Consider the following 27,291-nt stretch of genomic DNA (forward strand, 5'->3'; position numbering starts at 1 on the left):
CGCACAAAAGCCCTTGGGAAAAAAAATCAATAAACATTTATTTGATACAGTAATTTTAATACATACAATTGACGGCCCACCACCGCACCACTCTGGGCCAGGGTATGAGGATGGGGACAGATGAACAAAAGGCGGGCAGGACCCAAGCTCACCTCAAAACATCTTGCAAATAAAACACTTTGTAGATAGAATATATATGCATGTATATCTATGGTTACAAGTGATAGCCAGAAATGCACTTGTGTAATGAGAACTGTATTAAAACCAAACCAAGGAACCCAAAGTTTAGGAGGCGCTGCAGTCAGGTATGAGGGGTGACCTGGGAAATCAGGCCTCCAGGGCAAAGGGCCTGGGTTCTACCCAATAGGGGAACACAGGAACGACTCTCCCCTCAGAACCACTATAGGGACAGGAAGGCCCCAAAGCCCCCAGGAGGCACCAATATCTGCCTGTGCAGGAGCATAAAGTGCACCCTGGTTCTGCATGAAATGTCTGCCCTTGGCACTTTTCTGTTTTTTAGGGCAGGGCAAGCGCTGAGCCAGAGGTAGATCTGTAGAGACCCTGACTTTTGCATTTTGCCAAGGACCCAGGGTTTGTTTGGGCCTCTAAGTCCAAGCCCACCACCTCCTGGAGATCTGCCATGATGGTCCCTCTGAGGGTCTGTGTAGGCTGGTGGTCACCTTTGGGACAGAGTAGGAAGGTGGGCAGACTGATAAACCCTGCCCAGGGAGGGCCTTACTACCTTAGAAGAGTGTTTTACAGACTAGCTTGCCAAAAACCCGTACCAGCCACCACCAGCTGGTACCTATCCAACTGCCACCTTTGACAGCCACCCAATCCCACCTCAAAGACAAAGGAGCTAAAGTGCTAATCATCGAGTGACCAGAACCCTAAGTTCCGTATCAGGGCTTTGAGGCACGTCCTGGAAACTCAACCCCAGCAAAACCCAGGTCCTGAGAGGCTGAGGTGGATGGTCACACCCCACAGAGGTGTTGTGAAAGTGCACTTGGGCCCCATTCCCTTCTGCAATTGCACACCACCACCCAAAAGCCCCAGCCTACCCTTTGACACTGGATCTTACCCACCTCTGTGGCCACCCTCTGATCATGTCAAAGGTGTGTAAGGAATTGAAGAGTCCATCCAATACCTCCAGCATATCATGCCAGGGTTGCCCAGAGTCAGAGCCTTCCTAGATAGGAGTGTATAAAGACTCCATCCCAAGTTTCCTTGGAACTCCTCCCCCTGAGGTTAGGGGGTAGGTGCCAGTCAGTACTACAGCCCAGCTCTACCTTCGGCACCAGGTAACCCTTAGCACCAAAACATAAAATTGTTGAGTTTTGTATAAAAAAGAAAACAAACAAACAAATAAACAAAAACCCAGAATTTAAAAAAGGTTGCTACTTGTCACAGCAACAAGACTGGCACCAACAACATCCGGGAGACACACACAGGCAAATATCAAAATTCACATCATCCAGGATCAGAAGCAGAGGACTCAAGTCCACCCCTACCCACACTGGCAAAAGCCTGTTCTCACCCCCTCCAACCTTCTTCTGGTGTGGCTCACAGAGCGGTGGGTAGGGTTAGAAAGTAGAACCAGGAAGGAGGCCAGATCTCTCTTCCAGGCCTTGCCCAACCTGCAGACCCTGTTATCCTCAGGGCCCCTAAAGGGGTGGGACCCAGCCTAGAGCCACTACACCAGCTGAGACCCCATCCTTCACTATCCTTTAGTTTCTGTATCAATGACTGACTGTCACCAGATTCTGAGAGCAGATGAAGCAGGGATCAAAATGAGGGCTTCCACGGAACTTGGCTTATGGGCCCACCTAGCATGGCAGACATAAGCAGTCTCTCATAGGTGCTACTCCTGGGCTAGAGGCTCCTTCTGGCCAGCCTCTGCTTCACATGGCTGTGACCCCAGGGAGGCACATCTCAAGGTGCCAAGATCAGAAACTAAAGGCTGGATGGAGGTGGAGCATTATAGTCCTTTGCTCTCAGGTTGGTAGCTATGGGTCTGGGCCTCCCTGAAGGTAGATCACACAGAATTCTTTCCTTGCCTGGAAGGCTACATACTCCACCATGACCACACCAGTCATTAGGGTGAGGCTTGAAGCACAGCAGAAATGACAGAGGAGGGGAGTAGGCCCAGAGAGGTAGAAAGCAGAAGCAAGGGGGTCATAAGTGTATGCGAGAGGACAGATGGGTGGGTGGCTGTCAGGGTAGCATGGCAGTAGCTAGACAGGGTCTGTCCTGGGAGGTAGCTGGGAGTTACTGGAGATCCAGTGTTGGGTGGAGATGAGGCCAAAGTGATGGCAGCCAGGCTGCTCAGGTGCCTCATCAGCCCACAATTATGGGTCACCAGGAATGTCTGAGCCTTGAGGAAGTCAGAGTGGGGACCCTACTGGGCCAGAGGGAGGTGGAGATAGGGGCCATTTGGCTGTTCAAGCACACTTCATGCCCCATGGCACCAAAGCTCTAGATTCTGCCAGGTCCAAGAATGTCCTTGTAGGGATGGCTGGGGTACCCAGCCTATTGCACTTTTGCTGCTGCCCCTGGTACTCCTGGGGAGCCCCACCTAGCCACGTGAGGCAGCCTAAACAGGGAAAGGACCACTTTCAGGGAGATCAGAGTGGTTTGCCAACCCTCTGGACAGATGGGTGTGTGTGTGTGGAGGTGGAGGACAGGTCTGGAACTGGCTCCCCTAATCTGGACAAAGTTGGGCATGGTGGTTAGGCCCTGCCCACTAGGCTCACTTTTCAGGTGCCTTCCCAGCTCCAGCCTTCTTCCCAGTAGAGCCTCGGGCCCCCTTGTCTCTGCCTCCTGGGGGCCAGTCATCCCTGTTAGGTGGCAGCTTAGATGCTGGCTCCTCAGAGGACCGTTCCTTGGGCTTACGGCCCCGCTTCTTTCCTCCTGACAGACTTTTCTTCTTCTCTTTCCTAGGCATCAAGGAGTTCTGGCTCTTGTGTTTGGAAGGTGGGTCAGCTGAGGTCCGGAACCAATTCTAGAGAGAGAAAGCTTGCAATCAAGACTGGGGACCGGGTGGTGGTGGCGCACACCTTTAATTCCAGCACTCAGGAGGCAGAGGCAGGCAGATCTCTGTGAGTTCGAGGCCAGCCTGGTCTTCAAAATAAGATCCAGAACAGGCACAAAGCTACACAGAGAAACCCTGTCTTGAAAAACCTAAAAAAAAAAAAAAAAGATTGGGGACCTTGAGCCAAAGCTACAGACCTAACTCTTTTGTTAATTTTTGTTGTTGTTGTTTGTTTTTTTGAGACAGGGTTTCTCTGTAGCTTTGGAGCCTGTCCTAGACTAGCTCTGTAGACCAGGCTGGCCTCGAACTCACAGAGCTCCACCTGCCTCTGCCTCCCAAGTGCTGGGATTACAGGCATGCGCCACCACCGCCTGGCTTTTTTTTTTTTTACGATTTATTTACTTATTATGTATACAGCATGTATGACCAGAAGGGGGCACCAGACCTTATTACAGATGGTTGTGAGCCACCATGTGGTTGCTGGGAATTGAACTCAAGACTTCTGGAAGAGCAGTTAGTGCTTTTAACCTCTGAGCCATCTCTCCAGCCCCCCGCCCGGCTTTTTTTTTTTTACTAAATTTTATTGGGTTTTTTTTTTTTGGTGTGTGTGTCTGCATGTGGGTATGTGCATGTGAGTGCAGGTGACTATGGAGGCCAAGGCCAGGGAGCCAGAGCTATGGACAGTTGTGAGCCTCGTGACATAGTTGTTGGGAAACAAACTCCCATCCTCTGGAAGAGCAGGAAGTACTCTTAACCACTGACACATTTTTCCAACCCACCTCAACTATTTTTTGGTTGGGCATGCAACTACTAGGAAGTGGCTGAAGACAGAGGGTTTCCCCTGCCTCGGTAGGCTCCACTCAGTGGCTGGGTACCAAGCTGGGGCACCCCAGACTATTCTTTTTGCTTTTTCTTTTTTCTTCAAGATGTATCACCCCATGCTCTTGACACTTCAGGGGACAGGAACTGTATTTTGAGACGATAACACCAAATTTTTCAGTGTACACCATCTGAACCACCTGCTCTCCACCACCCATTCCTAAGGCCAGTCTCCAGGTCTATAAGCCCAGAAGATAACTTTCATACCTCTGCATGGGTCTTAAGGATGTGATACTTGACACCACTCTCAGAGCTGAACTCTTTGGGACATAGCAGGCAGCGGTACTTCCCCACCAAGTGGTCCCCCTGCAATGCACAGTGGTCCAGTACCCAACCTTCGGAAGATTCAAAGCACCCACATCTGGTCCAAGCCCTTATCCTGCTGCTAAAAGGTTAGGACTGGGATCAGCCAGAGAGAAGCTGCACTGTCTTCTAGGACGTGTGACAGTGGTGGGTTTAGGGACTGAAACACTACCCTGCAATAGAATTATTAAGCCATCCCTGCTATAGGAGTAGGAGATAAGAGAAGGGTAGGATGAGGCAAGTGCTGTAGGGATAGGTCGTAGTCCTTTGATGAATATCCTCATCTCAAGCCAAATGTGCCATCTGCTCAGTTCAGGATGAACACTTACATTGCCTAAGATAAGGAGACTCCAGGGCAGGATTTGGAACCAAACGACTAGTTTGGGAACAGAGGATTCTGGGCTACGTTTTGTGTACCTACTAGTCTGTGAGATCATATGCAGTAGACAGGGTAGGGGTCTTACACATATACAGGTAAACCCTTGGCAAGAGAGAGCTGGGAGTGCCCAGTGCCCCACCCAACCATGGGGATAATCCCAGAACTGACCTTGCTGCAGCTGGCAAGATGGGCCTTGAGGCCGGACACACTGGAGTAGATGGCTTCACAGCACTGCAGGCAGGAGACAGCTGTGGAGGAAGCCCTCCCACAACCCCATACAAGGGGCACCCTATCCTCAACCCCAGAGCACTCTGGGGCTTCTCTGAGGGCAGGTCCCCAGAGCCCTGGATTTGGGCAGGGTGGGTAGATGGGTCCCCAGGTTGAAGTCCCTTTTGTTGACATGGTATCTACAGGAACACAGGGTCAAAGATAGGCTAGCCACATGAAAGATGGTTACTTCCCAATAGGACACTCACTGTCCTAACCTCTACTGTTACCTAAATGGCCAAACCCATGCCTTCTATCCTAGACCCCCAACATCCCACTCCCACTATATGCCGGTCCCAGCTTACATCATTAGGACAGTTCACATGGCCTTTCTCCTTGACTTCATTCTTCCATGCTTCCAGCAGCTGAGGGTTAAGTGTAGGGAGGCCTGGCCGAGTGTAGTTGAGCTGCAAAGCCAGGCACAGCACCAGGTGAGCTTCAGGCTGAGGTACATGCTGCTTTGACACAATACATGTGCTTCTGCAGCAGGCTCATTGCCCCTTCACAGATGGGGTTAGTAGATGGCCAAGATCACAAGAACATGGCTGTCACAGGGGAATCAAATGAGGCCTGTCCTGGTCAGAGACCAAGAAGTTGGGGGAGCAATTAGGGAATGACCAAGGGCCAAGATCCTGCCCATCCCTTAGGTGGACCACTCACCCGTGCAGTCTCAGGCACAAGGTCATCCTTCATGCGCCGTTTGGTCCAGTCACGGGCCAGCTCATCCTCTGCAATCTCCTGTAGATGGAACACGGCAACCTGGGCCGAAGTGCGACGGATGCGACCACTTGGGGTCCGTTCTACTCCAAGCAGGTCCTCAGCCTCAGGGATTTTGTCTGTGGGCTCCTCAGGGGGCTAGGTAGCAAGGATACACAGAGGCCAGTATAAGCCATGGAGAAGGAAGACATCCAGAGACCAGGAGTTAGAGTTGGCATGAGTTCTAGGCCATTTGTGGTCTCTGCAGGTATTGGAGGACCCAAGATGCATGCAAGTGGTGGGAGATGTAGACACAAGAAAAACAAGACACCTAGTGCACCAGGCTCCCATCCTTCCTCTTAGGACACACAAGACTTAGGATCACCAAAGGCAGGGGTTACACCTATCAGGGAGCACATGAACTCACAAATACATGCATGACACAACACAGGCCATTAGAGGAAGGACATGGTAGATTATAGGCCACTTACCGGGGCTGTATGCTCTGAACGCACATGATAGTCATGGCCAGCCTTGGATCGGTAAGTCTTGCCACAGTGGGTACAGGGGAAGGAGGGACTGTCTACCTCACATGCTGGCTTCCCACAGCGCCGCTGGTGATACTGATAACCCATGAGGCTGGAGAAGGCGGCTCCGCAGCCCTGGGGATCCAGGTCAGAGACCAGGTAAGCAATCATCCAGCCCAAGTCCTGAACTCTCCCATATGGCTCAACACAGACCTCCTGGGGGCAACGTAGGCGTCCCATCTGCTTCAGCACCTTTCGAAGCCTCTCTCGCTCTTCCTGTTCTCCTCCTTCAGAGGCCTCAGCATCCGTGGGCTGAAGACAGAGCAAGCCTCAGATCTGATGCCAGTCAGGAGTTTAGGGCCACAGATCCAAAATCAAGCATAGAGGAGCAGCAGTGGAATGAGGGGTCAGCAGTAAGGGCTAGACAGGGAGCTGAGGGTCAAGCAGCATACCTTGGCACTGTGTTCAGCCATGGTGTGGTAATTGAGACCAGCCTTGGACTTGAACTGTTTCCGGCAGTGCTGGCATTTGAGTGCTTCCTGCAACTGTAGACATGGCCTAACTATGAGAAACCCATTAAAGTCAGGGGATCTTCCCTCCCAATACCTTGGGGGGTAGGGGTGCGGGCAGGAGGCTTACCTTATGACATACTTCCATGTGTTTTTTGAGCCCCATGAGGGTCTTCCGGGTAACCACATTGCAGGTGGGACAAACAGCCTCCCCCCGTTCATGGATGGCTCGCTGCCACTGCTCCTCAGGGCCACCTGTCAGGCAGGGCCAGGCCTCAGGCTTGTGGGGCTCCTGAATGCCCTGGACTCCAGGGGCAGCCCCCATGCCTTTGCTACAGGATCCAGCCCACCATGGAGACCTGTCCTGGGTCCTGCCAGGCAGCCCCCACCTGGGGCTGGGTGGGCCACAGGAGCTGGTGCCTCCTTGCTGACAGTGACAGGGGTGGCCAGCACCTTCTTCCGCACTTCCTCAGAGCCTGATCCTTCTTGTTTCTTAGAGCGATGAACTCGGGCCTTGTCCTCAGCTTTGGCCAGGCCTGTGTGCACACACAATGTGGATAAGACATATGGACTAAATACTTAGTCTCAGAGGTCTCCAACGAGCTGGGATCTTACCTTTCAGCCCAAAGGTCCCTGAGATAGATGGCTGCTCCCCTGTGAATTTCTTGGGTGTTTTCTGTTTCCTTCCTGACTCAGGGTGGAGAAAATGAGTGCCAAGATTCTGGTCACATAACCATTTTAAGGCCAGAGCCCGCCACGGCCAGTTTCCCAGTGCTTTTATCTTACTGTGCTTTGTGCGCTCGGGATCCTCCTCTGGCTGGGATGTTGGGTCTGCAGGCTGAAGTGCCTCTTTGCCCATTAAGGGCCTGCTTCCTGACAGTAGGGAGCTGTTGCTGGGATCTGTACCCAGCTGGAAAGTCACACTCTGGCCCATGGTGGATGGACCATACTCTCCATTCTCTGGCCTTGCCTGCTTGGGCAGGATGGGGCAGGTGTCCAAACTGTCTGCAGCCCTGCAAGTGGCAGGTGAGGTGAGGTCCAGGCAAACCCAGTGGCCCTCTCACCTCCCAGGCACATCTGACAACTTACCACCCAAAATGACTTCCTGTACCTTTTCTTATTGCTGTTCTTGCCTGTAGCACGATGTGTTTTGTTCTCAGATTTGGTCAGCAATACCATTTTGCAGGGTGGTGTGTGTCTGCTGATGGCAATGGGCCTGCTGACCGGCACTGGCTTGCTGACCACAATGGGCCTGCTGACTGGTACTGGCTTGGTGAGTGGCACAGGTTTTGTAACTGTCACAAGCTTGGTGACTGGCATGTGTTTGGTGATTGGGATGGGCTTGGTGACTGGCACAGGCCTAGAGACTGGCATGGGCCTACTGACTGTGACAGGCTTGGTGACTGGCATAGGCCTGCTGACTGTGACTGGCTTACTGATGCCAATAGGTTTGCTGACTCCCACTGGTTTGCCAACAGTAACAGGTTTGCTCACTCCGATGGGCTTGCTGACCCCAACAGGCCGGTTGATGGTGACCGGTCGGCTGACTGGGCCAGGCTTAGGAGCAGGCAGGGGATGGTCCATGTGATTCCAAATCCGGTGCTTCTCCAGCTGGGTCTTGGAGGTAAATGCGGCCTCGCAGAAGGGGCAAGGGAAGGCCAGCCTATCTGAGATAGCACCCTGGGCAGGGAGGGTAGGTGTGGGATGGGGCCCCGGGGGCCTCTGCCCAGATGCACTCCCAGGCCTCCTCTTCCCCGACCCACAGCCCCTTACCCCTTGGCACCGCTGATAGTGGTACTTGAGCCCGTAGATGCTGGGGAACTCTAGCCAGCACCCTGAGTTTGGACACTTCACCCTTGAGTGTGCCTTGAATTCATCTTTCCACTGGTTCATCAGGGAGAGCTGGACAGAGAAAAAGGCCAAGCTGCTGACCTGCAGCTACCCAGACTCAAAGCTCCCCTGAAACCAAATGAGCCCTTTAATCTCAAGAGCAGAGCAAGTATTCAAGCCATGCTGTAGACCTATGCTGTGGACTACCAACATAGCCCACTGGGACTTTATAATAGTCAGATATAAGGGCCCTAGGCCACATGCTGAAACAAGCTGGCACAGGATGTGTAGAGGGCAGGTAAGGGAAGGGCTGTAGCCTTCACAGGCTGAACAGTATGAGCTCCTCATCCCCCCAAGTGAGCTCACAGGAATATCTCGGAGAGCTTGGTTCTCAGCTTTCGGCCTCCCTTTTTTCTTCCCTTCTGTCCTGTCACTGGCAGTGTTTCCGGGGTCAAAGAAGAGTGAGGCCTGGCTAGGCACTGTATGTCCACTGTGGACCACTGGCATGCCTGCAGCACAGGAGACAGCAAGGCTCAGTGGCTGCATAACATCACCAAACCCCAACAGGCAGCAAGCCCAGACTTAGTCTTGCTTTACCCATACCAAGCCCAGGGGCTACAGTTAACCTAAGACAAGAGCCTCAGCCTCAGGCTGTCTAACAATCTCCACCCCATGAAGGTCCTCAGGATACCCAAAAAGGTAGCTACTCTACTACTGGCTATCTGTATCTTCTAGAACTGATTTCTGCTCTAGCTCCTCACCCAGCTTTGGTGGGTCCTGTAACATGGGAAGCTGGACCTCCTTCCGGCTGCCACCCTTTCCAGATCCACTTTTGCTGGACCCTTGAAGCCGGCGGCCTCCTCCAACACAGAAGGGTTCAGTCATCTCTATAGAGCAAGTGCACAGATCTATGAGCTGAATGGGCCCAATCCAGGACTTTTACTGGGGATATCCTGGAGGCCCAAAATAGGACTCTCTAGCCCTGGCCTCCTTTATCTATCACATCAAAAAGTAACAGGGACTTCTAACTCAGGGAAGGAGGTTTGCACAGTCAAGGTCTCTCCAAATAACCCAGAAGGCATGAACAGTGTAGAAAGAGCTGAAACTCTGGCTCCATTTGACACACTCACCCTCATCTAGACATATAGTACCACAGTGTGCAAAGGATCAGGTGGAGCCTGTGTTCAGAAAAGGTCTATGCAATAGGATGGAGACTGACAATATCCCTCTTGGGGGACAATTAACAACAGTAGTGGTTGCTGGCTCAAAGGCAGCCACACCATGGTGCCTCATGGACACCTTCTCAGGTCCCTGGCCCCTGCCCATTCAGATATGTGATACTAACTTACCAAGATAGGTACCCTTGATGACCTCTGTATGGACACAGAACAAAGCCAATGTGGGTGTTGAAGGCCCACTTCCCCACCACATGCATCCATCTCTTGTGGGAAAAGTTAAGATCCCCTGGAACTCCATTTTGGTCCCCATGCTTGCTGAGCCATCCTACCTGTCTTCTCAGCCTTCTGTGTAGTCAGGGCCCCTCCACCCAGATGGTTCAGTCCCTCAGCCACCAGAGGCTAGCAGACCACCATTTCTTGCTATTCTCAACTTCTTGGTTCCTTGCTTAGGAACCCACTTCAGCTAAACAAGTTAATGGCCAATACTGGCCCAAGCTCCAGAGCCTGCCAGGCTGAAGCCACAGAGCATACTGGGGGCGGGGGTGAGGGCTCCAGGGACCTGTTCTGCTTGGGACATCTCATACCCTGAAAACTGAGGGGGGCTTTGAGCATAGCCATGCTCAGAGGCACCCAAAACCACAGAAGGGGGCGGTACCAAAGAGCAAGGCTCAAGCAGGTGAGCTTGACAGTTTTAATCAACTCAAATCAGAGGGGATGTGTAGGGGCTGCTATATCCAGGAGCAAGCACTCAGGTTAGAGGTCAGGACAGTCACTGTCTACTGCCAAGGGCAACACCCCATCCTGGGCCTAGGGGAGGGAGGGTCTTAAATCAACCAAAGTTCTCTGGGTGTCCTCGTTTTGTAGCTTCAGAAGGAAACGAGTCATCCAGAATCCTGCTAACATTTGAGGCCACGCGTAAAGGGCCTGCTACGCCCTTCCAGTCTTTCAGTGCCTGGGCGGAGATCAGAGTTAGGGGTAAGGCACGGTCGCCAGAGTAGGAGGAAAATCCCTCCACCACCTGGGGTCCCCAGGATCTCGCTTGTAGCCTCCAGGGAAGAGGGCGCCGCCGCGGACTCAGGCCACCCGCCTGACCTGGCGAGCGCTGCCAAGAGGAGCACCTGAAGGCCCGTGGCCACCCACCTGTCACCTGAGGCCGGACACGGGCTGCAGCCTGGCCCGGAAGCGCCGACCGCGGGGGGGCGAAGGCAGTGAACCAAAATGGCGACTTTTTCTGGAGAAGGAGGAGGAGGAGGACAGCGCCGGCGCGGGGAGCGGGGCGCGGCGCGGGTCCAGGCGCGGCGGGGAGGCAGGCTGGGCACACAGCTGGTGCGGGGCGCGGGATGGCGCCGGGGCCGCGGTAGGGCGAGCAAGGCCGGCGCTTACCTGTAGCGCCCAACGAGTGCGGCCGGGCCAGGCCGGAGCCGGGGCCGGGGCCGGGCCGGGGCGCGGGGCGCGGGGCGCGGGGTCCGGGCGGCGCACACTGCGCGCCGTGCTGCGCACATGCGCGCTCCCGCCCCTCCCACCTTTGACAGTTTTACTGCGGGGGGGGGGGGTAGGGGGGGGAAAGGGGGCGAACTCTCGCGGTATTCACGCGGCAGCCGCTGCGGGGAAGGGGCCGGTGGGGCCTGCCTACTCCTTGAGGCTGTGAAATCAGTAACCTTGGTGGTACTTATTTCCAGGCCTGTCACGCGTGCCTAGGGCAGGAGTCACTTTGTGGACAGTCCAGTAAACTGAGGCACGTCAGGAACTCTGGACACGATCCCAAATCCCGTCTCAGATTAAGCAACCTGACTGGTTGCGCTTGCTGAAGTGGATCCTATGAAGGAAGGCTGCCTTTGTAGGACCTCCTATCAGACTGACAGGGCATGCCCCAGCTTCTACCTGTCCCTGTGGCCACCTTAGTCAATCTAGACACTGTAAGACCATTGGGCTTTATTGGAATTACTGTCTATTGAATCAACTCCCATCATTACGAACAGTGGTCCTAGGCCAATGGCCAGTACCTAGCTTCTCTGCCCCAGAGCCTGGGCTGCTAGTGTCAGATCTAGGGGCAATGACCTCCCAATCCACAGGATTTGGGAATAAATGAAGCAGAGAGGAATAAATTCTCTTTTGGCAGACTGGGGAGGAGAAGCTGACTGGTAAGGAGGTAGAGTGAAGAGCCTGGAGCTCCACAGGAGGCCCAGGGGTTATTCACAGCCTTCATCTCCTAGTGAGGAGCTAAGCATTCAGGAGGGAAGAGAAGAAAATTGGGCTTTCATTTAGTAACCACAATACTGTCATCCTGAGCCCCTCTGTTTCCTGAAAAAGGGTCTTACTGTGTAGCCTCTGGCTAGCCTGGAACTCACTTTGTAGACAAGGCTGTCATCAAACTCAGAGATCTACCTGCTTCTGCCTCCACATGCTGGGATTAAAGGCGCTGGACACCTCTTGCCATTCCACCAGGATGTGGAACATCAGAATGTTGGTAGGGGTCAGTGCAGACTGAGGTACACTCAAGGTCATCAGCTTTCTCTATATAAATCTGAGTGTTCACAAGTGTGTATTGGTGAAATTACTAAGGCCACTCCACGTAGTTAAAAGGGAGGTTTATTTTGTAGGGTAACTTACAAATGAAGGGGTAGGTTGCAGGGTCTGGCAAAGGTATAGCACAGTCCGGCGGTGTTCTCTGGAGAACTCTGCTCGGTCTACCTCCTGCGTCCAGCGTCCCCGAACCAAGAGAGCGACCTCCTCTTGATCCTCCGTCTTGCGCTCCCTCCTCTGCCCCGCCTTGTGGGCGTGATCATTACTGAAGCCTCAATGGGGGTTGGAACTTCCAGGCCAATGCTGGGATGGCTATCCACTACAAGTGTGATATGCCAGTGCCCACAGGTTGGTGTGTGTCTAAGTGACGATGTGTGTCATGTGGCAGACATGTGTAGGCATCACAATGTCATGGCATACCTGCATGGCCTGTTCTAGGTAAGATTGATGCTTACCTGTGTGTTAGATAGTATTCAGGTAACTAGATGTCAGGGTGTGTAGGATGTGTATAATATATTCAGGTTATGCACATCCATGTGTAACTATGTGTCAGGATTTAAAAGGGCTGAGTTTTTAAATATTTGTGTGTGTATGTGTGCAGAGTCCAGAAGAGGGCATCAGATACTGCTGGAGTTACAGCAGTTGTGAGCTGCCTGAGGTGGGTCTTGGGAACTCAGCTCTACAAAAGCAGCAAGTGCTCTTAACCACTGTGTCACCTCTCTAGTCCCACCTCCCTGCAGCTGCCTTTTGTGTGTATCTAGGTGTTGTCATTTTGCAATGCAGTGTGCTTATGTGTACCATGTGGTATGTCTTGTGTATTTGTTAGTGGTGGCGGATTGTGCATTAGTATTTATGTGCTTGGGTAATTATATCTGTGCATATGTGTTGTATATCTTTGTATCTATTGAGCTATGTATGCCAGGACCTGGCTGAAAAGTGAGCCCCAACAGATAAATTCCTGAACCTGTAGTGATATTTTATTTTGAAAAAAGGGTCTTTGTAGATATGACTGAAGTTCTTGAGATCTATCTGGATCACCCAAGTGGACTCTAAATATAAAGGAGGTATTTAAGAGCCAGAAGAGAATGATCACAGAAATAGATTAATGATGTAGCCTTGAGCCCAGGAATACACTGGCCACTAGCAAGTAAAATAGGCAAGGATTCTTCTCTACTTTTAGAGGACCTCTGTTTCTGTCTCTGTGCTGAGGATCAAACCTAGCTCTGGGCCACAAACCATGTTTAATATCATTAAGCTACATTCTCAGACCATGAACCAAAGGAATCCATTGTTAGAGCAGCTCCAGAGAGCCTCATTCCATGTACCCAAGCTGTTCTGAGTATGTCAGGGCTCTTGTGTCCCAACTGGGGTAACATCCTCAGGATCTCTACCTTGTTTGCCCTGGTATCTTGTTTGCCCTGGTGTCCTGGAGTTACCAAGTAGTGTCTTCAGAATGCAACACTGCTGCCCTCTAGTGGTTCTACCTATAGGAATTGTCCTAAACACCCCTTTGCTCCTCAGAGACACCAACACTGGTGGCTTTTGAGAACCAGATTTATTTCTGATTTTTTTTTTTTTTTCTGGTCAGAGTATAAAAAAGTGACCAAAAACCAAGGAAGACAGGACAGGAGCATAGGGTAGAAAAGACAGAGGATAGAGAAAGGCAGAGAGAACCCTCTGGTTGCAGGAACAAGGACTGGGGCACTCTAAAGGCAGGCAGACACAACAAAGTGGCCCTTCCATGGGTAGAGGTCATACAGGATGGGAGATGCCAGGTCAGTGGCCTAAATTAACTGTAATGAGCAACCTTGAATTGAGGCCAGCTTCTGGCACACAGAGGGGACTGGAGGCTTGAGCCTCAACTGTCCCTGAGATTTTAGAGTCCCTGGGAAAGTTAGTAGAGGGCAGAGTGCAAGTGAGCTGCTAGGGGCATCCTCACTGTCCTTCCTGGCAGCACCAGCCCCCAAAACCCAAGGGAGGGTTGTTCAGGTATCTGGTGACACATGAGAAGAACAGACCTACATAATTTTCTTGGAAAAATTATACAGTTTTTCTTGGGAGAGCCACAGAGGTGTGTACACACACACACACACACACACACACACACACACACACACACACACATTTCTTCAAGATGGTCTGTAAGAGCCAGAGAATAGGGAAGATGCTTAAGAGCAAGACTTCTTCAAAGGTAAGATTGAGAACATTCCTGGACTGGTGGGCTGTGCATGGAGTCACCTGCGCAGCACTGGAGTCTGTGTTGCGCCACATACTGGCTTTGGAGCTTGAGCATCTTGGACCCCTTTCAACTTCAGATCTCGTGAGTGGAGAGGGTAAGCTGAAGTTTCGTAATCACTGAGTGAAGCACATAGCATGAGACCTAGCTGGGCTGATGACCATCACTGTGGACAACAGGTTGAACCTGCTGTACTCTGAGAAGGTTAGGGAAGGGATACACCAGAAAGAGCCAAGAAAGCTCATCCCGCTGTGTAGCTGACCTGGAGGTGCCTGGGGAAAACACAGAATTAAAAGACTTAAGGGTTGGACTCATGAGTCAGAAGATGGGGGGGAGCATAAATAAACAGACTCCCTGGGAGTCTGGGGACATTCAAACCCCACTCTCACCCCAGGCAGCTGCCCTGCTTGCTGCCAGCAGCACCAGGGGGTGGGCCTGGGCTTGTATCCCAGAAGAAGGATCTTCAAGCAAGCAGCGACCACCCACCCAGCCACAGGGCAAAACCTATAGTGCCTCTCTAGAGGAACCTGGAGGTGGCAGTCCTGCCCCTCCCTGTTCACTGGGCTAGGTTTAGCCACTAGGATCCAAAGGGGCTGTAGGGCCAGCTCTGCCTCATCCTTGGCTGTGGGCTCTGGTCACAGTGTTGGGGTCTGGGGTCCAAGTCTAGGCAGCAGCTAGGACATGTTTCCGAAGGAAGCTGTAGGATGGATGGGAGGGAGAGTTGGATTTTTGGCACACCCAGGATGGTCCTTACCAGATGCCCCCAGCCACCCTTCTATGGTCAGAATAGTCATCTTACACCCTCAGCCTAGTCCCTTCCCCTAACCTGGTACTCTAGGTCCCTGCTACTAACCTTGGCTGAGCAGCTGCAGGCTCCGCCCCTCCTCACGCACCTGCAGGTGGAGCACCTGCTGCAGCACCTCCTGCCTCTGGGCCTCTTGGGTCAACCCCATTCTCTGTAGCTTATCTGCATTCAGTCGAAGCAGGGCTCGGCCTAGGGAGAGAGAAGGAAGAAGGCAGTGAGGCAAAGTAGATAGGCCACATAATAAGACTCTCCAAAAACAAACAAATAACCCACCAAAAACTAAGAAAGTAGAGCAAGATATTCAGGGATTTTGAAGGGAGAAAGGCAGAGAAAGACAAGATTGATCAAAAGACAGAGCAGAAAGAGTGGGAGAGGCAGAGAGGGAGAGATGCAAACAGCAGAGGTATGAAAAGGAGGCTCACTCGGAGGATACGAGTGAGGTGGAGGCTCTCTTGAGCATCCTGGTCCTCCCTAACCCAAAACCCACCATACCAGTGATTGCATGCTGGGAGAAGGCCTCGACATAGACGAGGTAGTTGTGAGGACAATGCTTCTTGAGCCACTTGCAAACGTCCTGCTGGCTCCACAAGACCACTGGCCTTGTCAGACCACCCAGTGAAGGGCTTGTATGGTACAAGCCATAGTGATCAGAATACAGCCGAGCCTGCAGGTAGGAAGGTAAGGTCAGTAGAATAAGGTAATAAAAATTGAAGGCAAGGGCTAAGATTAGGCAGGTAGGTACCTGAGGGGTCTCTGAGCCCGGCTGTTGAAGGAGCTTGACTGGCCTGCTGCAGGATGCCCTCTGGCTACGGGAGTCATGCCAGGTAAGGCTGGTGCCTGGTGTCCGAGGCAGGTGGCAGGGTATGTTCTCAGCTGACACTGTGTGCTCTAGGAGGGTCTGGCAGAAGCTGAAATGGGTAGTGGCTGTATGCAGGGATTCCTAGTCAGAATGGTTAGGGGCAGGCTCCTCCCTTGTGAACCACTTCCTGACAAGTAAATCTTCTTTCTACCAAGGAGTGGGTAATTTGTAAGAGTTATCTTGAAGACTTCTTTCAGAAGATAAAGTAGACATGCCTTTATCAGCTGATGGCTCACACTCTACCCCCAAGTGTGCTTAGATTGGAGGATGCACTTCCCCATAGTCAGGCCAGGGGAGCCGTCTTCAGGGCTGCCTTGACTTGCTTTGCCCTTGCCTTGGGCTGGCACATAAGCCTCCTACATGTTATTCAAGACCAGAGTGTATACACACATCTATGTCTTCAACAGTCACTAAGTATGACTCATTGACAAAAAGTTTGAACTTGGCCAGGCAGTGGTAGTGCACGCCTTTAATCTCAGCACTCAGGAGGCAGAGGAAGGTGAATCTCTGTGAGTTGGAGGCCATCCTGGTCTACAAAGCAAATTCCAGGACAGGCTCCAAAGCTATACAGAGAAACTCTGTCTCAAAAGAACAAAAATAAAATAAATCCGGACACATGCTTGATTTCCCTTCTGTGTGGCTTCTGCAGGGCCTACCTCAGAACAACCAGTGTGAATAGGGTGTCAGGTAGGAATGGACTGGTCAGCACAGATGTACTGAGGACCTTCTTCCCCCACTAATTCATTGCAATTGTTAAGTTAGTTTTAGAGTCATTTATGGGAATTACTGCTGACATGAGTCTGGGGGCAACCAGTGTCTGGATCCCTAAGGCTTGCTCAGTCTTGGCACATAGAAAGCACCCACAAGCACTGCATATGGACAATGACTCTATGTGTGCCTGCAAGCCAAAGAAGAAAGAAGGTGGGCTTAAGAAGTGTGTGGCCATCACTTCAGAGGTAGCCTGTAGTACTGTAAGTCTTATTCTAAGTGAGAAGCAAGGTCCAGGGAATAGGCACTGTAGTCTGAGGGCTTTGCAGGGCCTTCCCTGGACTAGGGCTAGAATGCACCTCATAGGGGGAAACCAGTCCAACATCTTAGCTCTAGCCAGTTGCACCTGCCAGGGCTGCCCAGGCCCCGCCTATTTCCTCTGGGCACTGGGCCAAGGATTCTTTCCCAATCCCAACCTCTGAATTATATGCCTCGGCCCCAAAATTAGGGCTTGGGGAGGATTTTCTCTGTGTGAAGTAAAGGGTGATCAGAGTGTGGTGTCAGCTTGGTGAAGAAGCTTCTGCCAGTCATCCCCACCCCAAGCCAAGGCCTGAGACTGACCGCCGCCCTCCTTCCAGCCCTCCTGCCCCGTAATGCTGGACAAAGACTTCCCCTCGGTGGCCGTCCCCGGAAACCCTCTGAGTCCAGCCCCAGTACTCTCCTTGGGCCCGGTACTCCTCCCGCTCCTACCCCACCGCCCACGATATTCCTGCTCCTGGGTCCATCCCAGCTCACCGTCCACATCCGGGCGCTCCCTGAAGCCTGTACGCACAGCCCCGGCGCGAGCTCGCGGGGGGCTCAGCTTTGACCTCAGCTCGGTAAACATGGAGCCCGCCAGTGCGCGGCTTGGGTACACGCCCCTCGCGGCGTACCAGGGGGCCAGTGCGGACGATGGGCAACGCGCACCGCGTCCCCACCCGCCGGAGCCTGCCGAGCCCAAGCCGGTCCCCGTGGCCGGGGAGTCTGCGCGGCAAAGCACCTGCCGCCCAGCCCTGGGCGCAAGGCGCGCTCCGGGAGCTCGGAGGTGTATCGGCGGCGCGCGGGGCTGCGTATGCTAAGGGTGTCCGCCAGGGCAAAAGGCGTCCTTGCGCACCTGGGTGCGACTCTGCGGACCTGCCTCTCCTGCAACGTTCAGGAGGGTCTTTGCAGTTGGCAAGCGAGGAACTGTCGATCTCCTGGGTGTGGTAGTGGTGGGGGTCCTAATCACACCTGTGGCCTTTTAGCTACCCTGTCCAGCCAAGGGCCGGATCAATCTTTCCCAAATACCCGTGTGTAGCAACTTATTCATCCCACTTTTAAATTTTATGAATGTTTTGCTAGAATGTATACGTCTGTACACCATTCTCCTACCTGGTGCCCAGAAGCGGACATCGGATCCCCTGGCACTGGGGTTAGGGTCAACTGTGAGCTGCCATGTGGGTGAACCTGTGTCCTCTGGAAAAAAAAAAGAGAGAGAGAGAGAGAGAGAGAGAGAGAGAAGTACTTTTAATCACTGAACTGTATCTCCAGTCCCACTTGCTCATTCTTTACTGGAGCATTCTCTTAACTCAGACCCACTTCCCAGAGACACTAGCTGAATCTTGCCTGCAGGCCACTATGCTTTGAACTCCAGGCAGTACTAGGCCTCTCTGTTAAGCCGCTGAATCAAGCTCAGTTCCCAAGGGTTCAGTGTTCAGACTCAATCCTATTCTTCCCTAAAACCTTGTCTGGAGAGCCCAGAATGATGGTTTGCTTCAATACCCCAAGGAAAGGCATTGGACGCACAAGTCTGATTGCCTGGTCCAGCATAGAGTATAGGCCTCAGCAACTTGCAGTTTTTCCTGTCTGTCCTAGAGCCTGGTCCTCTCCCCAGGTGTGGGTGGTGTAAGAAAAGTGAGGTAGAGAGGCAGACTTTATCTCAACAGGTTGAGATTGCTTTATTGAAACACTGAGCAACCCCAAACTTTCCCCGGTTGGAAGGGGAGGGCATATAGTGGGGCTGGGACACACTCACACACTTCGTAGCTACCAAGAAATTACAGTTATTTTTATGATTTAACTGGGGTCAGGGTTGTTTTCCATACCACTGACATATTGTTTCTGCAGGTAGAGATCACAATCCCTGGGGCTAAGGAATTCTTTATAGCTTAGGGTTATTGCCCAGTGCAGCCTGACTCATGACCTGAGGCTATTATTACCCAACAGGTGGGACTGGCATAGCTTTGCAGGTAGAGCTGCACACAGGCAGAAATATCCGTATAGAGTACAGTGGTGCGTGTCCACTCAAGCCACTGGGCACACAATCACTCCCAAGCTTGTGACGCAGGTCCTCGCACTTGTTCTCAGAAGGCGCACGGGTGTGGGACGGCGCGGAAGGGGGAAGGTCCTGCCTCTGGATACTGAGCGCGCAGAGCAGCAGTTGCAGGGTGCACGTAGTCCCGACTGTCTGTGGCCACACAAGTCGGAAGTCTTGGTCATGTGCGCTGAATCAGTCTTCTAAGGCTAGGGCGGGCTCGCGGCCATGCCTGCACCGGTACGCTTCTGAAAAAGCCTGCTGGACTCAGGCTGCGAATTGTTCCTGGCACAGCAACAGAACGTACGACCGACCCTTGGCCCCGCATGCACGGCCCGCTGCGTTAATGGTTAGTGGTTTGCGGGCGCGCACGCGTGCTCAATTTCTCACAGCATACCCACCAAACAGCCGCCACCGGAAACGCTTTGCAAACCCACATCTTTGACTTCCGCCCAAGGATCTGGGTGGGCGGGTCTTTTCGCGACCTCACTCTCTACTTCCGGGGTGCTGGCGACGTAGTAGCTGTGTCTCTTCCTGCTGCGACACCGGGAGGATTTTGCACCTTCTGCCGCGTATTTGTCCCTCTACATTTGTCTGCCTCGGCCAACAACACCGCCATGAACAAGAAGAAGAAGCCGTTCCTGGGCATGCCCGCGCCGCTCGGCTACGTACCCGGGCTGGGCCGGGGGTAAGGCAGTAGGTGAAACTTGTACCAGGACGGGTGGCTAGTGCCCTGGAACGCAGTTCTCTCCAGGCCTAGTTGAGAACGATGCTAGTGACCGCTAGGGCTACGTAGAGAGACCGCGTCTCGAAACAAAACAAAAGTGCCTAGGAGTAGTGGCGCAGGTCTCTAATCCCACCATTGAGGCGGGGCGCGGTGGGGGTGGTGGGGGTACAGCAGAAGCCTTAGTATCTTTGAGTTAGAGACCAGCCTGATCTACGTACCGAATCTCAAGACAGCCAGGGGTAAAGAAACCTTGTCTCAAAACATAAACAAGATTAACGTTCACCACCACATAGGCCGGGAGGTAATCTGGCATAATGCCTGTCAGACACAGTGGCGTGGCCTTTTTTTTTTTTTTTTTTTTTTTTTGTCAGAATTTGTCAGAATAAGTGGGTACATGAGGCCTGACTGCCACCCTGATATATGAATCATCTCGGGGATTACACAGGGCTTTGAGCCTCAGTGTTTTGGTGTCTGAAGTAATATGCATAAGCAAGTCGGCTGTAGGGAGCAGTTGAGTCTGATGTGTATAGTGGTACTGTGCTACTCTTTTATTCCCTTAAGCATCATTTCCTTCTAGGATGTGTGACCGTAGGTCACTTGTTAAAATGCTCAACCCTCTGGACAGGGATGGCCTATGCCTGCCAACTATAAGGTGTTGGGTAAATGAATAGTATTTTTCCTACCTTTTTTGTTTGTTTGTTTGTTTTTTTTTTTCGAGACAGGGTTTCCCTGTGTAGCTTTGTGCCTTTCCTGGAACTCACTTGGTAGCCCAGGCTGGCCTCGAACTCACAGAGATCCGCCTGGCTCTGTCTCCTGAGTGCTGGGATTACAGGTGTGCACCACCGCCCAGCGTATTTTTCTACTTCTTTATGCATTTGATTAGACATAAGTCTCTCTTGGTAATAGTATTTAGGAGGCATTGGGGGGGGGGGGTTGGGGATTTAGCTCAGTGGTAGAGCGCTTGCCTAGCAAGTGCAAGGCCCTGGGTTCGGTCCTCAGCTCTGGCAAAAGAAAAAAAAAAAAGGCATTCGTACCCATCGTCAGATGACCTGAATTTACTAGAAGAAGTTTGCTGTTTGTACAAATAAGCATACAAAGGAGAATAGAAGTCAAGAGATATTCAGCAGTGTAGCAAAGAGGGATTTTAAAATGTCAGATTTGGGAGAAGTAAAGAAAAGTGGAATTTGTGCCAGGCAGTGGTGGCCCACACCTTTAATCCCAGGACTCAGAGACCAGCCTGGTCTACAGAGCAAGTTCTAGGATAGCCAAGACTATACAGAGAAACCCTGTCTCAAACAAACAAACAAACAAACAAACAAACAGAGGGATTTGGTGTAGACACATAAAAAGGCAAGTAGGGGACTGGTGAGGTGGCTTGGTGGATAAAGGCTTTGTCAAGTCTGCCTCTGATCCCCAGAATCCATGTGGTAGAAGAGGAAAACTGAGCCTCTGAAGTTGGTCTTCTGACCTCTACACGTGTCAGCTCGCACACACTAGATACATAAATAAATAAACAGTGTAAAAAGGCAGCTGGAGGTGTAGCCGAGTGTACCATGCGACAGCCCTGGGTTTGAGTCCAACACCTTGCCCAGCCTCTTTAAAAAAGACAAAATGGAATAGAGAGATGGCTTAGCAGTTAGGAGGATCGAACCCAGGGCCTTGTGCTTGCTAGGCAAGCGCTCTACCACTGAGCTAAATCCCCAACCCCACTTACTGCTTTTGTAGAGGACTTGAGTTTCATTTCCAGCACCCACATCAGGTACTTGTAGTTCCAGGGGCTCTGGTATCTTCTTTGGATCTCCACATGCACATGCATGCATGTGGTGTGTGTAAACACACAGCTTCACACACATACACATAAGTAAACATAAATATAAAAGGAAAAGATCAATTCCAGGGAGGCCAGAAAAGAAAGGAATCCAGAATAGAGGGATTTGCTGCAAGAAGAATGGAGCTGGAAGCTATGGGGACCTTAGCTTAGGATAGAGCTCCCATAGTTTATGAGCTACTTTTTTAAAATGTTTGTTTGATTTTTTTTTTTTTTTTTTTCCCAGAGCTGAGGACTGAACCCAGGACCTTGTGCTTGCTAGGCAAGCGCTCTACCACTGAGCGAAATTCCCAGCCCCGTGATTTTGATTTTTTGAGACAGGGTTTCTTTGTGTACTCCTGGCTGCCCTGGATCTTGTTCTGTAGACCAGGCTGGCCTTGAACTCACAGAGATCCACCTGCCTCTGCCTCTCGAGTGCTGGTATTAAAGGTATGTGCCACCACTGCCTGGCTGAGCTACATTTTTGAAAAGAATCACTTGGCAGATTTTGGGTTGAAGTAGGAGTAGGTTGGAGGCAGGGATAATAAATGGATTTCCAGCTGTGGCAGGAATTGCTGCGGTCTTGAGGAGCAATTTGTCAGTAGTATTTGGGGACAGACAAGATGAAGAGAACTCAAAGGAAACAAAGATGATTGTATAGTGTCTCTAAAGAATGGCTGTTAATGGCTTATCATCCTGGAACAGCTGCTGAGTACATATAGGAGGAAATCAGTTTGGTCCTGGTTGAAAGTGGAGAGTTCATGCTCAACAGACAATTAAAAATGTGAGGCCAGAACTGGAAGAGGAGAGACTTCTGACAGTGATGTGGAGGAAAAATGGGGACTCCTTGGGATGAAGAAAAACTCTCTGACCTACTCATTGAGATTAAAAGGTTCATCAAATAAAGAAGACGAAGTATTAGAATCTTTGTAGGTTCCCAGAAGTATGAGAAGTGATGTTACTAAATGATGATCAGAAGAGAGCTTAGGATCAGGGTCACTCAAATAATGATGTCTTTGGACTTCCTTCAGTGCCACTGGCTTCACCACCCGATCAGACATTGGGCCTGCCCGGGATGCAAATGATCCTGTGGATGATCGTCATGCCCCACCAGGGAAGAGAACTGTGGGGGACCAGATGAAGAAAAATCAGGCTGCTGATGATGATGATGAGGATCTGAATGATACCAACTATGATGAGGTGATTTTTTTTTTTAAAAATGGCTTTTTAAAGATTAATTTTCTTTTCCTTTTTTCTTTTTTGGTTTTTCGAGATAGGGTTTCTTTGTATAGGCTTGATTGTCCTAAACTAGCTCTGTAGACTAGGCTGGTCTTGAACTCACAGAGATCCACATGCTTCTGCCTCCCAAGAGCTAGGATTAAAGCATGCTCTACCATCTCCTCGCTATTTTCATTTTTTTTTTAAAGATTTTATTTATGCCGAGTGGTGGTGGTGCTCGCAGATTTTTAGTGATAGTGCTGGTGCTGACTTAACTTTATTATTGAACTTCTTTGTTGCTTGGTATAGTCAACTGAGGTCTTTCAAGAGTTTTTTAAGCATATCTAAAGAACATCTTTCCTTTGAGGAAAAAAAAAAAAAACGTTTTGTAGAATGTTAATTTTGAAATAATTTTAAACTTGGAGAAACTTGGAAAAATAGTATCCCTAAAATATTAGAAAAGGGGCTGGAGAAATGGTTTGGTGGTTAAGAGTACTTGCTGTTCTTCTAAAGGACTTTAGTTCAGTTCCCAGCACCAACATCAGGCTGTTCACACTACTTGTAACTCCATTTCCAGGGGATCCAATGTCCTCTTCTGCTCTGTGGTTGTCTGAACATGTAGACCTACAAATACGTGAGTGTTCGAGTGCACACACACACACACAAAAGTGCTTGAGCACAGATGTGCTCGCACATGTAGATTAAAATAAAATAAAGCAGTTGTGGTGATGCATGCCCTTAATCCCAGCACTTAGGCAGCAGGGGCAGGTGGATCTCTGTGAGTTTGAGGCTAGCCTGGTCTACCCAAAGTATTTCAGGCCAGTCAGGGATAAATAGTGAGAGCCTATCTTAAATAAAATATTTAGAATAAATTAAAGGAATTACTAGGCATAGTGGCCCGTGCCTTTAATTCCAGCAGTTGGAAGGTAGAGGTGGACCTATGTAGATTCAAGACTAGGCTGTTCTGCATAGCAAGTTCCAGGCCAGCCAGAGCTACATAGTGAGACCCTATCTCAGGGGGGGGGGGGGGGGGAAAGGTTCTTATATACTCTCTCCATTTTGTCTCATCTTATATGATTTTAGTGAATTATAGAAACCTTTTAATCGCCGGGTGGTGGTCTCGGCAGCGGCGGCAGCAGCAGCGGCAGCAGCGCACACCTTTAATCCCAGCACTTGGGAGGCAGAGCCAGGTGGATCTCTGTGAGTTCGAGGCCAGCCTGGGCTACCAAGTGAGTTCCAGGAAAGGCGCAAAGCTACATAGGGAAACCCTGTCTCAAAAAAAAAAAAAAAGAAAAGAAAAGAAACCTTTTAATCTATTGACACTATATTATTAACTAAGCTACAGATTTTATTTCAATTTTACAGTGTTTCTATAAATGTTGCTGTCATGAACCTGGTCCAGGATTTCTCAATGTATTTTGTCTTCTTAGTGTGCTGGTTAATTTTAACTGTCAGTTGACATAATCTAGAATCACCTGGGAAGAGAGTCTCAATAAAGAAATTAGCAGAATCAGACTGGCCTGTGAGCATGTCTGTTGGGGTTTGTCTTGATTATTGATCAAGGTGGAAAACACACTCTGAATGTAGGTGGCACCATTCCATGGCTGAGCCCTGAATTGTGTAAGGGTGAAGAAAACTAGCTGAGTAGAAGCAAGTGGGGGTGTGTTTATTTTTTGCCTTTGACTGGATATGTGTGATCAACTCCCTCAAAGCCTCTCCTTCCATGATTTTCCTGCAGTGATGGTCTATAACCTGGAATTGTATGTCAAATAAATCCTTTCTTCCCTAAGTTGGCTTTGTTATTGTTGTTTTATTTTTCAGCCATAGTATTGTACATCCTTGACTGTTCTGGAACTCACTCTGTAGACCATGCTGGCGCTGAACTGAAGATCTGCCTGCCTCTGCCTCCTTAGTGCTGGGATTAAAGGCATGTGCCTCCATCACCCAGCTCCTAAACTGTTTCTTTAGTCAGGGTATTTTGTCACAGCAACAAAAAAGTATGCTTAGTTTCTTCCAACTTTTTTTTTTTTTTTTTTTTAAGATTTAGTTATTTTTATTTTATGGATATGAGTGTTCTGCTTTCTGTGTTGGTGGAAAAGCTGACCCTTTATATGTATTGTTTGGTTCTTAGTTTAATGGCTATGCTGGGAGCCTCTTCTCGAGTGGGCCCTATGAGAAAGATGATGAGGAAGCAGATGCTATTTATGCAGCTTTGGATAAAAGGATGGATGAAAGAAGAAAAGAAAGAAGGTATGTTATTTCATACTGTGCTTTCAGACAAAGTAAATTTCTTTTTGTTGTGTTTTATTTTGGGCTAGGAAGAAAGTTGCAAAGTAGTCTGTATGCCTACTTGACTTCAGAGGCTACTTGGACCTGGTCTATAACAACTGTGCCTGCATAAAGGCTGGGTAATACTTTGACTATGATCAGGGTCACTTAAGTTTGGCTGGTCTATAACTCACAGAGATCTGTCTGCTTCTGCTTCCTTAGTATTGTACCACCATGTCCATTAGGGTTGCCTTTTTTTGGAGGAGGATTCAGAGGATTAAACCTGAGGTTTTTTTTTTTTTTTTTTCCTCCTGGGACAAGGTCTTGCTATGTAGCTCTAGATGTACTAGAACTCTATGTAGATCAGGCTGATCTTGAACTCATAGAGATCCAACTGCCTTGGTCTCCCAAATACTGGTACTAAAGGTATGGGTTTTTTTTTTTTTGTTTGTTTTTTTTTATTTTGTTCTTTGGAAACCTAGGATCTTACCTTGTGTGGGCTATGAAGATACTTTACCACTACATTAACAGTATCCCCATACTATTTTTTTGGTTATTTATTTATTTTGCTTGTTTTGTGGTACTAAGGAATTTAACATATGACCTTATGTATGATAGTCAAGTTCTTTATACCTGAGCTATATCCTCAGCCTTTTTTTTCCCTTTTTTCTGTTGGTTTTTCGAGACAGAGTTTCTCTGTGTAGTTTTGGTGCCTGTCCTGGATCTGCTCTGTAGACCAGGCTGGCCTTGAACTCACAGAGATCCACGTGGCTCTGCCTCCCAAGTGCTGGCATTAAAGATGTGGGCCATCACTCCCTAACCATTTCTTTTTTTTTTTTTTTTTTTTTTTTTTTGGTACTTGCATTATTTTTACCCATATGAGTGTTTTGCCTGCATGTATATCTATGCAACATAGGTGTGCTTTGTACCCTTGAAGGCCAAAAGAAGGCATTAGATCCCCCTGGAATTTGAGTTACAGATGGTTGTGAGTTGCCATGTGGGTACTGGGAATGGAATCCTTTGAGGAGCAGCTAGTGCTCGCTCTAGCCATCTCTTATTTATCTATATCTGTATCTATATCTATCTATCTATACATATATATATATATATGATTTATTTATTTATTACGTATACAGTGTTCTGCCTGCATGTGTCTTTGCAGGCCAGAAGAGGGGACCAGATTTCATTACAGGTGGTTGTAAGCCACCATATGGTTGCGGGAATTGAACTCAGGACCTCTGGAAGAGCAGCCAGTGCTCTTAATCACTGTGCCATCTTTCCAGCTGTTATTTTGGGTTTTTTTTTTTTGAGACTGATTCTGTATACATAGCTATCACTGTCTTGGAACTTAGTATGTAGACCAGACTCTGCCTTCAGACCACAGATATCTTTATACCTCTTCTTCCTGAGTCCTGGGATTAAAGATTTAAAAAATTTGTGTGTGTGTGTGTGTGTGTGTGTATACACCCTTGGAGGCCAGAGACATAAGTTACAGGAAGTTGTGAGCTATTCAGCATGGGTGTTGGGAACTGAACTCAGGTCTTCTTCAGAGCAGTATGACCTCTTAACCACCGATTAATTTCTCAGTCCTCTCCTTTTCCTTTTTGGTTTTTGAGGTGATGTTTCATTATGTAGTCCAGGTTGACCTTGAATTCATGGCAGTCTCTTTCCTTACCTTTCTGCATTATCAGATTTGTAGGCCTGTACTGTCATGTTCATCTTAGGGTTGCCGTCTTCAATATTTATATATTTGTTTATTTTTATTTATATGAATGTATCCCCTGCATGTATGTATGTATGTAGTTGGATTTTTTGGAAGGACAGTTTACTGTGGAATAATCCTTTTGTATACTGTGAAGATTTGTCACTCAGATTGGTTTAATAAAAAAATTGATTGGCTGATAGCCAGGCAGGAAGTATAGGTGGGGCTACCAAACTAAGGATGCTGGGATGAAGAAGGGTGGAGTCAGAAGAGTCGCTAGCCAAATGCAGAAGGAGCAGGAAATGAACATGCCATATTAATAAAGGTACTGCCATGTGGCAGAGTATAAATAAGGAATATGGGTAAACTTAAAATGTAAGTGCTAGTTAGTAATGAGCCTGAGCTGTTGGCCGAGCATTTATAATTAATGTAAGCCTCAGTGTGTTTATTTGCAAGCGTCTGTGTGACAAGAAAACTCTGCCTACAACTATTGGTTCCCTAGTAGCC

At 49.8% G+C, this 27,291-nt stretch overlaps 3 protein-coding genes across 12 annotated transcripts in view; 1 reads left to right on the forward strand and 2 right to left on the reverse strand.

Annotated features, from left to right (window-relative positions):
* Positions 1 to 13: 13 nt before the first annotated feature.
* Znf512b (zinc finger protein 512B) lies at positions 14 to 11,052 on the reverse strand. Of its 7 annotated transcripts, none has more exons than XM_036184550.1 (17): positions 10,740 to 11,052; positions 9,183 to 9,308; positions 8,788 to 8,930; positions 8,365 to 8,493; positions 7,703 to 8,271; positions 7,378 to 7,604; positions 7,207 to 7,278; positions 6,981 to 7,127; positions 6,722 to 6,846; positions 6,535 to 6,627; positions 6,296 to 6,394; positions 6,047 to 6,217; positions 5,520 to 5,714; positions 5,165 to 5,266; positions 4,761 to 4,823; positions 4,118 to 4,216; positions 14 to 3,001 (listed from the first exon to the last, which is right to left on the reverse strand). In XM_036184550.1, exons 2-17 carry the CDS (start codon positions 9,304 to 9,306, stop codon positions 2,750 to 2,752), a joined length of 2,610 nt encoding a protein of 869 aa, XP_036040443.1. In that variant the 5' UTR covers positions 9,307 to 9,308; positions 10,740 to 11,052; the 3' UTR covers positions 14 to 2,749. The 7 variants fall into 7 exon arrangements, with proteins under 7 accessions (XP_036040443.1, XP_036040441.1, XP_036040439.1 ...); XM_036184548.1 differs by having other exon boundaries at positions 6,951 to 7,127; XM_036184546.1 differs by having other exon boundaries at positions 6,951 to 7,127; positions 7,703 to 8,493; positions 10,983 to 11,052.
* Positions 11,053 to 12,732: 1,680 nt separating this feature from the next.
* On the reverse strand, positions 12,733 to 19,509 carry Samd10 (sterile alpha motif domain containing 10). Of its 4 annotated transcripts, none has more exons than XM_036183617.1 (6): positions 19,106 to 19,509; positions 18,141 to 18,224; positions 15,906 to 16,087; positions 15,656 to 15,827; positions 15,252 to 15,352; positions 12,733 to 15,055 (listed from the first exon to the last, which is right to left on the reverse strand). In XM_036183617.1, exons 1-6 carry the CDS (start codon positions 19,245 to 19,247, stop codon positions 14,936 to 14,938), a joined length of 801 nt encoding a protein of 266 aa, XP_036039510.1. In that variant the 5' UTR covers positions 19,248 to 19,509; the 3' UTR covers positions 12,733 to 14,935. The 4 variants fall into 4 exon arrangements, with proteins under 4 accessions (XP_036039510.1, XP_036039511.1, XP_036039513.1 ...); XM_036183618.1 differs by having other exon boundaries at positions 15,212 to 15,352; XM_036183620.1 differs by lacking the exons at positions 18,141 to 18,224; positions 19,106 to 19,509 and adding an exon at positions 17,526 to 17,815 and having other exon boundaries at positions 15,212 to 15,352.
* A 34-nt stretch (positions 19,510 to 19,543) lies between these two features.
* Prpf6 (pre-mRNA processing factor 6) overlaps positions 19,544 to 27,291 on the forward strand; it is a 72,174-nt gene continuing 64,426 nt past the window's right edge. Inside the window, exons 1-3 of the mRNA XM_036183616.1 lie at positions 19,544 to 19,750; positions 22,628 to 22,796; positions 24,946 to 25,064. Of these exons, the coding sequence (XP_036039509.1) occupies positions 19,680 to 19,750; positions 22,628 to 22,796; positions 24,946 to 25,064 (359 nt within the window). The 5' untranslated portion in view covers positions 19,544 to 19,679. The remainder of the gene's footprint in view (positions 19,751 to 22,627; positions 22,797 to 24,945; positions 25,065 to 27,291) is intronic.

This window comes from Onychomys torridus, chromosome 4 (assembly GCF_903995425.1).
Source record: "Onychomys torridus chromosome 4, mOncTor1.1, whole genome shotgun sequence".
NCBI classification, from domain to species: Eukaryota; Metazoa; Chordata; class Mammalia; order Rodentia; family Cricetidae; genus Onychomys; species Onychomys torridus.